We start from the raw sequence: 12,860 nt of genomic DNA, 5'->3' as shown, positions 1-12,860 counted from the left end.
TCCGTCGTTGCAATCGAGTCAAGCTTCCACTTGGACCGTCTCAATGTGCACTGCACAATGTTGCCCCACCCACGTCATTACCAATCATTCCGATGATGCCGGAACTGCCTCGGAAGAGCAGCCTTACGTCAAGCTATAGCTCCCGCTTGGCAAATACAAACACTTCTGCTCTTCCCTCAAAGTAACTCAATTCGTCTCAATTCCTCAGATCGATCTTGCACATAGAAACCTCAAGATGAGCGACACAATGAAAGCAGTGGGTACGTATATTGACACAGCCTCACTTATAAGGACCAATCTTCTTATACTTACCAGATATCAAAAATGGCAAGGGCCCAATCGACGCCCTTCACATTGCAGATGTACCCAAACCCAAGCTTGGCAAGTCACAAGCACTCGTCAAGGTCAAGGCATTCGGCCTGAACCGCATGGACCTCTTGCAGCGCGAAGGCAAATACCCCGTACCACCTGGCGCCTCTAAAATCCTCGGTGTCGAGTTCTCCGGCACAATCGCAGAGCTGAGCGCAGAGGGTGGCGGCAAGGAGGGCTTCAAAGAGGGTGATGAGGTCTTTGGCCTCGCATATGGTGGCGCGTACGCAGAGTACATTGCCGTGTCAACGCACATGCTTGTTAGGAAGCCGAAGGAGTTGACGTGGGAGCAGTGCGCTGGCATTCCTGAGGTACGGTAGTCCCCACCCGCAAGAACAAAGCTCGAGAGCTGACTATGTTTGCTAGACATGGATAACAGCCACCCAAGCCATGTACCTTGTCGGCAACTACGCAGCCGGCAAGTCCATACTCTGGCACGCCGCAGCCTCCTCAGTTTCAATTGCCGGTATTCAACTCTCCAAAGCCGACGGCGCCTCCGCTGTCTACGCAACCGCCCGTCAGGACGCGAAGTGCAACTTCGCAGTCAAAGAGCTCGGCGCAACAGGCGCATTCAACACCACGACACAAGACTGGGCCGACGAGGTCCTGAAAGCCACAGATGGCAAGGGCGTAGACATCATCGTCGACTTCATTGGCGCAAGCTACTTCCAGAACAACCTCAAGGCTGTAGCTAAGGATGGTGTGATCGTCAACCTGGGCTTCATGGGCGGTACCCAGGTTCCTGAAGGCACTGATATTAGCGCGTTCATCATGAAGAGGTGCACATTTGTGGGCAGCAGCTTGAGGAGTAGGGACGAGGACTACCAGGGTAAGCTGAGGGATCAGTTGGTGGAGCATGCGCTGCCGAAGTTCAAGGATGGGTCATTCAAGCTGTTTATTGAGAAGGTGCTGCCGTGGGAGCAAATTCAGGATGCTCACCGGTTGATGGAGGAGAACAAGACGAAGGGTAAGGTTATTTGCACGATCTCGTAGGATGACGAGAGTTACAAGTACTTGACGACCACTTGAAAACGATCACACTACCAGCACCACAACGATGCGCGATATCCTCATATACTCACCTCATGGGCACAAAAGAATCGCCATCTGGGCAACAAAGATGTTGTATTGGCAAAAATAATACGACGTTGGCAGGATTCGAACCTACGCTCCCGAAGGAACAAGATTTCTAGTCTTGCGCGATAACCACTCCGCCACAACGCCCGAGATCACTAACTGGTTAGTGCTAGTGATTGATGAAAATCGATTGAGTATGAATAAATATATCCTCATTTACCAAAAAGTTGACAGAGAAGTCGACCTGGCCCAAGCTTCACCTTTCGCGCCGTCGGTTCATCACATTTCAGTCTGCAGCCTACTCATGTATAAACCTCATTTGAACTTGCCCAAACAGTGGCTTGATCGTTTTATTGGTAAGGCATAGTTCTGTTCATGATCGACCGGGAATCGTGCTGGCCTTCACAGTATCGATGGCAACTTGGCAAGGCGATCGCAACCAAGGTACTCGTGCAGTATCATAACACTTTGATGTTCGTAGAGCGAATAGTGGGAACGAAAGGTTACATGAGGAGGGTCGCGCTTGGTATGAGGAGATGCCGTGGAGAGCATGCGAGGCTCAAGAGAATTGCTCGACCCGTAAAACTGCTTGAGCAAAGAACAGTTAAAAGCGCGGGCTACAAAAGTCGAATTTACACTTGGTAGGTTTCTTTTCTTTGGTTGGTGACCTGCAAATGCCCTGTACCGCCACGATCTGTAACGACAGATCCTACAGGGAACATTCGCTTATCCGCCTATGACACACGCGTAACGGGTGCATCGCACATGTACGCCAGGCAAGGAGCTTGTAATTAGTGTCCGAACAACCCACTTGTTCCGCCATACACCGATTACAGGACCTAGCAGTCTGACCGTTTCGATCTTTTCTCACTAAGAACGATGGCAAGATTGACTTCTGATTGGGCATACGTGGGCATCTTCCGAATGATCTCGAGCGTATCGGTAGAGGCTGAGGTGGTACAGCAGTGTGATCTTGGAATGCAAGGTCCAAGAGCTCCTAGTCGTCTCCTAGCCCAGTTACGTACCCTCACATCTTTGACAACAAACTTTTGCCCACGCTGGTATCGAAAGACAGGTTTTTGAAACTGCTTATAACACCAGCTCCCCTCGAAGCACTCATACTGCACACAGCAAATACACACGACACACGACTAACATCTCAACCGGTCCCAAAGCTTTGATATTGTGAAGCACATTCCTATTCAGCACTGTGAAGCGCTGCTCTATCTGGACCACCACACCAATCTGCTCTCATACATCTTCGATCGGTTCTTGGTGCCAATTTGGCATGTCTTCTCTACCATCGAACAGTATGTTGACATCTTCGGCATTATGCGTGTACTTAATTGACCTTGGTAGACTCTGCCACATTGATCTCAAGGGCGGATACAGCTCAGCCTTCTGCAAAGATAGCCTGGTCTAAAGAAGAACTCTTCGGTCTCCTTGGTGTTCTATGCGTCGTGATGGTTCCGTGTGTCAGACTAGCTCTTCGATACCTGGTGTCGAGACGAAGGGCTAAGAGTGACAAGAACTGACGATCTCAAGGTGACACCGATACCATGTGTTGAGAGTTATGTAATTGTGGGGCTGATAGCAACTAGACGAACTCCATCAAACAGCTTATCATGGCGCAAGGCGGGCCAAGAGTCTACGGCTCAAGAGGAGTCGAAGTAACATGATTGTTATTGTCTGTTGAGATGTCTGACCGAACACGAGCAAGTCTTTTCGAGCAAGGTAGTCAAGTCTACCAGTTGGATCATGCGAGGATGGATGATTGACAAAATTATGTAATCACCAGGAAGACATATTAAACATGAAAAAACGTTACAATTATTATCAGTGGTTCTCAAAATGTACGGACCTCCTAGCTTTTAGGACTGAGGGAATGGGGGAGAGCAGGCCTCCAGTCAATCAGCAGGGCAAGAAATACATATAATCTAGGCAACATTGAATAGTCCGTTCTTTGCAGGTTCCATACACTGGAACAGCCCTGACTAAGTGTGAAGTGTTTCGATAGACGCAATTCCGTGCCTTCAGTAACAGCATATTATTGTGGTCGAGTGTTGGATCCGATTTCTTCAACAAATCCCATCATCCACATAATGGGCTTGAACGTTCCCTCGCGAGAGTCTGACAGTACGTCGATCCTTCATGTTTGTGATATCAATGTCGACGATGTAACATAAGTAAGGTTCAACAAATGGCCGAATAGCTGTCGATAGGTCGTTGGTAGATGGCTGGCCAAAGGAAGGATTGATTGGTCTGTTAGGTATATTGGCTGTCATGTTAGTCCCCTGTATCGGCTTTATGCTCAAGTGGTGCTTCGGGAGATACAAAGGGTCCCGAATCGGTCGAAACGAAAACCAAGGTCAGCAGTTAGCACGCGATGACATGATCTGCAACGGACAAGAACAGTAGGTTTCAATGACCTCAGCTCGCAAGACCGTCCGGTCTGGAGGAGAAGGATATTGAGCCTCGGGAAGAATTGCAGGAGTACTATTGTCGTTATCTGCTGGTCTCATCTTACGCAAGGGTTGAGTCAGGTCGCTGGTCAGACGATTTGGAGGTCTTTTAGATATCAATGGTTATTCTCAACGGTCGATAAGGTCAGAAATAGAAGGGAGGAGTGATGAGTGGTTGTAAATGTTGAGAGCGCTTACTAGATGTGAGAAGACGCCACAACCGTTACTGAAGCACCCTAGACAAGAAACATCATGTTCAAACCGACAAAAGATAACATAGCGACAAACTCCATGTCATGTTTCGATAGATCAGTCAATTTGTAAATCAGAGCGCGGTGGTTCTTGGAGACGGCTCGCAGTTCCGTCGTGATGCTCTGGTGTTCCGAGAAAGGTAGAGTCCATGCGTGCGTTCCTCGTGTGATAGGAGGTTCTTGTAGACAATGATGATTTAGCAAATGCATTCCCTTATATCTAAATGCAGTTCAACTTCTCAAGTAGCTAGCGACAGTGGTAGTACCGTCGTGATTGTACGATGATGGGGCTGGAAGATGTTGGTTCATAATAGAAAGAGCGATAGGATGGCCTGAAGCATTAAGCAACGGTTGAGCCCTAAATTGGAGCATTCAAACTCGACGCCTCAGTTATCAGCAAGCCGAGTGCCTGAAATGCGGGATGAGGACGTGGTAGGACATTGTAGATGCCGTGGCGCTGTATCGGAGTTGGGAAGATGCCGTCAAAGATACTGAAAGGCTCCAGGCTTGACGTTCAACTCCAATAGATGATTTGCGCGTAGACCTTTAGAGTGTCGTGTGTACATATCTTTTGGCGTCCGAGTCCCGGCACAGTAACATGACGGCATCGCGGACAGACGCTGATCAGCAGCCCCGAAAGCTGAAAAAGCATCGATGGTTTTTTGTGTTCTAGGGCAGCTCTTGAATAAAGGCTTCTTCAATTGGCCATGCGGAAGGTAGCGGGCGCAAAAGGCATCAGGCTGAAAAGGAACACCCAGTAATACCACGCAAGTCGAGCCACATTTAACACGGCCTGTATGCTCGAGCGCCCCAGGGTGCGGCTTTGCTTTCACCGGTGAAGTTTGCCGGCCAAGTAGTCCTCCATATCACATGGCCCGGTATCGTATGGGGCCAAACATGGCCAATCAGAAGCTGTACTGATTGAGGACCCTGGAGGTGTTCGAACTGGTCCACGATCCCTCAGTCGTGGATTGAAGGACTGTCCAAAATGATATCGCTTTTGACTGCGATGTACACAGCAGGTTTTCATACCAGACTCGATCACGATGAGAAAATCAAACTCGCCAGGCGTGTTGCAAGTTGTGGAGGGTGCAGCTCTCGTTCGCTAACTAAAGGCTGACCATGCAAGCTCTGATTGGACAAGCAAGCTTGTTGGTGGGCGGTGAAAATCAGCGATTCGTGAATGATGTTAAACTTTGCAGATGCATGGATATTACTGTCGGCACCTGATCGCTGCGCCCATCGTATCGCTGATATAGGGGAGGTTCGATGATGCCCTTGTGCAGGAAATGTACACCAAAGCTCCAAGCATCCTTGTCAGTTCAAGAAAGCCTTTAACTTTCCTGACTTCTAGCCTGGTTGTAGTTGCCCTAAACGTATTGCAGCTGCTGCGCCGCTATGCAAGTAGCAATGCCCCACTGGAAATGAGATTGTGCAGCACGTTATAAGACGAGCAGAAGAGGGGTCGTGAGTAGAATAAAAATCTCAGCCTTTGCACGAAACTGCAATCATCTCCAGTCTCTCTGTGTTCACAAAGTTTTCCTTCGAGGCTGGACCTCGTACCACACTCCTTTGACACTATTCAACTCGGCTTCAGTCTTTGGCCTTCGCCTCTTATCAGGCATACCACACATTCGTTTGTAAGACACAACCTGGCTATGGCACCTACACCGCTCGAAACAGTGACAACAAACGCTTTCCTCGATCCGTCCTCGGCGCACCAGGGTGGACATTGGTCTAAGGAGCAGCTCTTCGGCTTGCTCGGCGTAATTTGTGTTGTAATAGTACCATGCTTGGGCTTTGCTCTCAAATGCTTCATCGCGAGGTTTTCGAATACGAGTCGCCATGAAAGGCGTTATCCAGGTGAGCTTGTCCCTGGCTCCTTGGTTTCTCCATGTTGACTTTTATCAGCAGAACCTAACGCAGCAGATCCGCTTGTCGGTTTGGGACGCAAGAAAAGACTGAGATTCAAGGGCGTTCGAAGCAACACGATCGTGGTTGTATGTTGAACGTGGCAGCTTAATGAAAGGCGCAACTTGTGGTGGCTATGAACGGGTGGACAAGACTGGTAATAGATTGTAACAACCCAGGAAGGACCTTCGAGGCATTATTTGTTAACTTGGTGGTATCCCACAGGGGTATATTATCGGTCTTCTTATTCTCCAGCCGCTTTGGCCCCACTCATACGAATGACTTGCCCTTGCATACTGCCTCCAGCATCCTCCTTCCACCCGAGTACGTTGTCGCTGTTCTTGCTCTTTATCACCTGAAATGCTGCCGGAAAGCCGTTCTGTGCCGCACCACCGGGCCTTCTCGCACCTGAGATAGCCAGCCTCCCTGTTGCATGATCGATGTAACCGGCCACAAAGCCTTGTGTTATGAGAGTAGCGCATATGCACTCGGCCTCAGCCACGTCAACCTCATGGTTGTATGGCTCAATACCCTCGACACCAGCGAAGTCAGGATCAACGTATGATGACTTCGACACCGACGCGTGGTCCTGGAATAGATGACCGAAATTGCGGTGTCCAGGTATGGCACCCTGCCATGCATGCTCTGGGTTCTTGATCTTCGCCCGTGCCTCGAGATACGCAAAAGTCGCCTGAACAGTATTGAGGTCGAGGACAGCGGCTTTGCCAGTATTCGATTCACCTTCTTGCCCTGTCTTTCTGTATATTGCCCTGAACAGTGATCGCCAAACCAAGACTTCGCAATAGTTGCCAATCTGGTAGAAGATTCGGAACTTCATGAGCCAGCCTGCATTCTTGCCTGAAAGATCTGGATTAGTGATTCGACGGAATTGCTCAAGATTGCCGGCTTTGATAGCTTTCGCGATCGGATCAAAGATATCCTTCAGCCCCTGAGCCTCGGGCAGTGTATAGACGTGTTGCGTCGGGAGGCGACCAATGATCAAATTGGAAGCGATAAGATAGATGAGTATGAGGCGTCGTTGCTTGATGAACTGAGGTGATTTCGAACAAAGGTCGTATGCGTGATCCAGGACCAGCTGCGCCGCGTAGAAGTTTGTGTTGGCGAAATGGTAGCGCCCAAGGTAGTAAAGGTACGTGACCTGCTCCGGCTTCGGATACACATGCAGTGGCGGTGACGAATTGGTGATATTCCGGAAAATCGTCTCGCAACTTTCAGGCTTGTCAGCCTGGAAAAGGATCTTCAGGCAGATGTTCGCCATCTTGTAGATACCGAGCTTCTTGTCCTGAGTACCCACTCGATCATTCAAACATTGAGTGAATGCGACTCGAACAACGTTGGCTGCCTTCTCAGACAAGGATTCTCGAGAGCCCTCATCATTCGAGGTAAGTAGATGCTGGATGAGTTCTGGGTGCTTGTCTAAGCCTAGCGCAACTCGAGCGAAGACCCTGGCATAGTTGACGATTGTCGGTAAGATCAAAACGCCTTTGATCGGGTGTGTCAACGCGCTATTTGCCTGTCTTTTCGTCGTCAGCAAATGAAACCTTCCTCGTTGGTTTTCACTTACTCTTGAAGATCTTTGAGCCCTTGATAGGTATGCAGTAGATTTGACAGATCCATATCTCTCAAGAAGGTCATCCACCCCACGAGGAAGGTGACCATGGCATTCCAGCCCTGGACCGGTTTGCCCTGCTCGTCTTCATATTCAGCTGTCTCTGTGACGACTCTTCGCACCAGCTGGTCAAGTCGGCTTTCAGAGTTGTTCGCACTTTGTGGGTAGTTACTTTGCAACAATTGAACAAGCTCCTGGTAGATAGGTGGGAAAGGTGGCTCTAGAAGGACGATTGATGCGAGCTCCGCGGCGTTGCGCGCCCTTATCGCATTGTTGACTGCTGTGCAAAGTTGTGATTCTACACCGTTGTTGTTCTGAGAAGAGAACATAGCTGTGCGTCGCTGCTGAGGTTCAAGCTAGGTCACGGTACTTCGCACTTGGAACGCGGATCTTAGCGCTCTCGCTTAGCCTAGCCCGGAGAGCTCATCCCTACTGCCGATCTTTGATTGCAAGGCTGTCGAGTGAGTCTCCTCTCATCTTTTACCTCGCACTTCGCAGGCTCCTCCGCGAATTCTTTCATCACAGCCGCCAGGTACCTGCAGAAAACTTGGTAGTTTCTCATGTTTCGGAAGGTCGCTCCCCAGCAACGTTGCACACATGTCGCGGATTTCCCTTTCACATGCAAATGCAGTGTACCTGAATCTACCATGACATCATCACAGCCTGTAATTCTCGAAACGGCGCTCTTAACGCTGCACGTTTTGTGCAAGGGTCCACGAGTCGACTGATCATAAGTTAGCTCCGTCTTGCGCATCCGCGTTCTGACCCAGTCTCCATCCATCACCTTTCCTCATCTTCATACTACATAGGACGTTGAGCCAATCAATCAACCATCTTCATACTACCGCAACGATGGGGCGCATAACGAGTACTTTGCGGTATGCACTCACGCATCCCGTACTTTTCATCTATCAGATCTTTCAATACATCCTCGATATCCTCCTCTCACCTAAACCTCCACCACCACACGCGAAACTCTCACGTCCCAAGATCGCCATCATTGGCGCTGGTCTGACCGGTGTATCCTCTGCCTCACACTGTGTCGGTCATGGCTTCGATTGTCGCATCTTCGAGGCAGGGCCCAAGTCGAATGTGGGTGGTATCTGGAGCAAGGTCAACAACACCTCAGGTTTGCAGATTCACTCGATCATGTATCGCTTCCATCCGAGCGTCCATTGGACGAAGGGATATCCGGACCGCAAACAGATCGTTAGCCAGATCACCGAGCTGTGGAAGAAGTATGGACTGGAAGAGAGAACACACTTTGACACAAAGGTGGAGAAGGTGTACAAGGACGACCAAGGACGCTGGATCATCAACGACCCATCATATGGGCGCTTCGATGGTGTGATTGCTGCTATTGGCACATGTGGCGACCCGAAGATGCCCACATTGCCAGGCCAAGAGCACTTCAAGGGCGACATCTGGCACAGCTCGCAACTCGACGGGAAGTCAGCTAAGGGCAAGAAAGTTGTCATTATCGGTGGCGGAGCTTCAGCAGTCGAAGCTTTAGAATTCGTCGCAGACTCAGACGCAAAGCACACCACCGTGCTCGCACGCTCTGAGAAATGGATCATCCCCCGCAACCCTCTCGTCGATGGCCTCCTGGCCCTCAACATCCTCGGTTCTGAAACAATCTTCTCTTGGATTCCAGAAGGCATCCTACGCCTGTTCTTTTATCGCGACCTCTTCGATATCTCCCCACCCCGCAACAGTGGCAAAGGCATCTTCACCGAGACACCCATGGTCAACAGCCAAGTCCTTGACATGATCCGCGACGGCAAGGCCAGCTGGCTTCGCGGCGACACAAACGGCTACTCCTCGTCCGGGACCGGAATATCCTTCACGCAACGCTCGCGCGGCGTCCCCAAAAACGGGCCCGGCAGCGAGAAGCTTATCGACGCAGACATCGTTATCATGGCGACCGGATACAAGCGCCCGAGCCTTAGCTTCCTGCCAGACGAAGTGTTCAGCGAACCGTACGACCCGCCGAACTGGTACCTCCAAGTCTTCCCGCCCGAACACCCCTCCATCTGCGCGAACAACTGCACTTATGTCAACGCTATCGGCACAGTCGGAAATTACCATATCGGCATCTACACGCGCTTCCTGCTCATGTACCTTGTTGACCCGCTTGCACGACCTAAGTCGTGGTGGATGAAGCGCTGGATCGATATGACGCGGTTCATCAAGAGCAAGGCGCCGGGCGGAGCGTTCGATTTCTTCACATACAGTGAGCTGATTTACTGGTTCTTGTTTACGATCGTGATTAATCCTTTCCGCTGGAAGTGGGCAGCATTCGTGCTTTTTGGCATTGGAGTAGGCCTACCGTTGAGTGTGGTTAGGCAGGAGGATAAGGCGAGGAGTGCGAGTAACGGGACGGGGTTGAGGAGCATTTGGGCTTGTGATGAGGACGGGAAGGATGATTAGCGTAGTATACGATGGATGGAGGAGGATATCTGAGTGGTATGCATTTATACAATATGCGTCCACCTGAAATGCGTGATGATTTGACGCCGTGACGCCACGCATGTCTACCCATACAGTGTAAGATGTTATTGCCGACGTGTAAGAATAACATTTCGCATTTGTGATCTTTCCTTATCACCCCACGTACACCATCTCCGCTCAATATGCTGCTTAGTCCACCTTGATCGATCTGTAGATCCTGAGTGTGAACAGCCAGCTCGCAAAAAAGCCGATTGTACCTGTAGACAATGTTAGTATCGAGAATTACTCACGTTGTGACTTCAACATACCAGTCAGAACGAACACTAGCAAACTCAGCAGTGCCGAGTATCCCAGATATACAACCCCGCTCGTCCAGCTTAGGAAGCTGACGTCCTTGACCCAGTAAAGCAAACAGCTAGCAAAGACGTAGAACGCGCTCGCTCCCGCCGTGAAGAAGCTGCGCCATTGCCAATGGTAGTTCTCAGCACACAGCAAGAAATAGATCATCAGGACCGTGACCGCCGCAGAAGTGATGATCATAAGCCCAAAGCAAATGAACAGAAACCCAAACATATAGTACACCTTGCTGAACCAGATAGAGTTCATGATGAAGTACAGCTCGACAAAGATGGCGCCGAAAGGGAGCACACCAGCAAGTGCCATGGAGGGAAGAGGGCGGAGATAGCCGCCGGAAGGAGGTATCTGGCGCGGGATCTGGTTTGTGCGGACGGGCGGTTCGATGGCGGCTTGCTTGAAGCCGACCCAAGATCCTGCGAAGCTGAGAGGGACAGAGATGATGAACCAGATGACGACGATGACAAGCATAGTTGTGAACGGAACAGCGCCTGATGCACCACGGCCCCAGACGAAGAGATTGAGGAGGAAGAATGTTGCGAAGACGACAACGGGGAGGGCGAAGGGCGTGTAGAAGAAGCAGAGCTTCCACTTCTCGCCGTGGAAGAACTTGTAGGTTCGCGAGGAGACGTAGCCGCCGATGAAGCCGAAGAGAGTGTAGAAGATGATGATGACGGTCCCAAGAGCGCCCCGGTTGCTGGGAGATAGGAAACCAAGAAGGGCGAATGCGATAGTTAGGGCTGTCATGGCGAAGAGCTGTGCTCCGTTGCCTAGGAGAACCGATAGGAATAGAGGGTTCTTGGGCGGTCTGAAGACATCGCCGTGAACCAGCTTCCAGCCTGAATCCTCTGCTACACCGTCCTCAACGTCACCGTCAGCGCCAAAGTCGTCAAGCGCGAACTGATCCAAGCGATTGTATCTCGCTATATCCTTCCTGAGCGTGCGCACCAAAATGGTGCTGACCATACCAACAAGGAACACGACAATGACAGCGGAGTTGATCAGGGAGAACCAATGGATCTTGGGGTCGTATACGTGAAGATACTTGTCCCAGCGTGTTGCGAAAGGGGTAGGGCTAAGTCGCCAGTACACACTGTATGTGAAGTCCACCTTATCGCCCTTGTCTTCGTTCAGTATGATCGGTGTTTGTGCGCTCTGGCATTCAGACTGCTTCGGGTCCTTCATCGAGTACGGGTCCACTAAAACACCTACAACTCGGTAGTTGTCCGGCCCTGCCTCGTGGTAGTCGATGACGATATCGTAGTGGTTGTTGAAGATAGGGTTCTCTCCGTCCAGCAGACCAAGCGCAAATCCAGGGCTGTAGAAGGGCAACTCCGAATTTGGGTCCTTGAGTAACTGCGCTGCTGGCAACCCGTCTATCAACCAATTCAGATCGTATCCCTGCTTGATCTTGTTGTTGACGAACACAGCGTCTTTCGAGTTGTACTCCTGCGGCCCACAAAGCGCCTTGCATGTCTCATTTACCCCCATCTTCAGCTCAAATGGGCTGTCTTGTATGCGGTCACCAAACAGTATGCTCCCCAAGCTCTCTCTAACGTATTTCGGCCCATCTTTCGGTCGGCAAAAGTGGAAGGGTTCGTGATAGTAGTCGAATGAGAACACGGATCGTAGCTTTGGATCATTCTGCGAGTCTGCGGGTGTCAAGTGGTTGACGAACAGTGGTACTCTATCTCCTTCCTTGTATGATGTAGGGGCGGTCCCTGGAAAGTAGAATGCGGCCGCTGGTAGTGGCGCAAGGACTAACAATGATGCTAGGATAGCGCCGGATATTGATATGTCGAGGCGCCGCATTGTGAATATGTATTTCCCGGTCGTGGATCGGTGTGGATATGCGCAGAGGGCTGCTGCGATACGTTGCCTTCAGCTTAGCCTCTAGGTAGGCCGCGGAGACGAACGGACGTGCGTTGAATGCGGGTGATCGGTGGTATACAAATTTGTAAATGATAACTGCAGTTGCTATGATAACACACAGGCGTCACGCAGCATTGAGCGCGAGCTGTGTGAGGTGGTGGAAATAGTAATGATGTTGGCCAAAAGCTACCTGTCCCAAGCTCTACGTGACACAAGCTTGGAGTTACGCGTCAGGATGCCAAGTAAATGGCCACTTGCCATGATATCCCTGACATTTGGCACAGGGTTCCGTGTAACGAATTATTTACAAATCATAACATACAGAGGTTGAAATCGAACGTTCATGTATTGCACCGTCAGATGCCCCGATGCCAACTAATGCAGCAAGTCATATCTACATCAGTCGTGATGAACCATACACCTAAGCGAGACAGACCTCCACCTCATGCGGCATGCTAAATGTATGCATGCCAGAAATCCCAC

At 50.5% G+C, this 12,860-nt stretch overlaps 4 protein-coding genes and 1 non-coding gene across 5 annotated transcripts; 2 read left to right on the top strand and 3 right to left on the bottom strand.

Moving 5' to 3' along the window:
- The first annotated feature begins 144 nt into the window (after window positions 1-144).
- On the top strand, window positions 145-1,597 carry BU25DRAFT_493160 (putative quinone oxidoreductase). Its single transcript, XM_033711695.1, has 3 exons — window positions 145-260; window positions 316-680; window positions 736-1,597. The coding sequence occupies exons 1-3, from the start codon at window positions 236-238 to the stop codon at window positions 1,360-1,362; spliced, it is 1,017 nt and encodes a 338-aa protein (XP_033559376.1). The 5' UTR covers window positions 145-235; the 3' UTR covers window positions 1,363-1,597.
- BU25DRAFT_t107 lies at window positions 1,513-1,593 on the bottom strand. Its single transcript has one exon. It is a non-coding gene; the product is annotated as a tRNA-Ser (tRNA).
- A 4,563-nt stretch (window positions 1,598-6,160) lies between the features above and the next one.
- BU25DRAFT_124309 (uncharacterized protein) lies at window positions 6,161-8,290 on the bottom strand. The gene is made up of 2 exons (XM_033700464.1): window positions 7,656-8,290; window positions 6,161-7,608 (listed from the first exon to the last, which is right to left on the bottom strand). Exons 1-2 carry the CDS (start codon window positions 8,027-8,029, stop codon window positions 6,315-6,317), a joined length of 1,668 nt encoding a protein of 555 aa, XP_033559375.1. The 5' UTR covers window positions 8,030-8,290; the 3' UTR covers window positions 6,161-6,314.
- Window positions 8,291-10,235, top strand: BU25DRAFT_124308 (FAD/NAD(P)-binding domain-containing protein). Its single transcript, XM_033700463.1, has one exon. The coding sequence runs from the start codon at window positions 8,553-8,555 to the stop codon at window positions 10,128-10,130; it is 1,578 nt and encodes a 525-aa protein (XP_033559374.1). The 5' UTR covers window positions 8,291-8,552; the 3' UTR covers window positions 10,131-10,235.
- On the bottom strand, window positions 10,236-12,470 carry BU25DRAFT_124307 (endosomal P24A protein-like protein). The gene is made up of 2 exons (XM_033700462.1): window positions 10,460-12,470; window positions 10,236-10,408 (listed from the first exon to the last, which is right to left on the bottom strand). Exons 1-2 carry the CDS (start codon window positions 12,315-12,317, stop codon window positions 10,341-10,343), a joined length of 1,926 nt encoding a protein of 641 aa, XP_033559373.1. The 5' UTR covers window positions 12,318-12,470; the 3' UTR covers window positions 10,236-10,340.
- Window positions 12,471-12,860: the final 390 nt, after the last annotated feature.

Source organism: Macroventuria anomochaeta (genome assembly GCF_010093625.1).
Source record: "Macroventuria anomochaeta strain CBS 525.71 unplaced genomic scaffold BU25scaffold_27, whole genome shotgun sequence".
In the NCBI taxonomy this organism is placed as follows: Eukaryota; Fungi; Ascomycota; class Dothideomycetes; order Pleosporales; family Didymellaceae; genus Macroventuria; species Macroventuria anomochaeta.
Note: the sequence above shows the minus strand (reverse complement) of the source record. Positions and strands in the feature narration are given on the sequence as shown.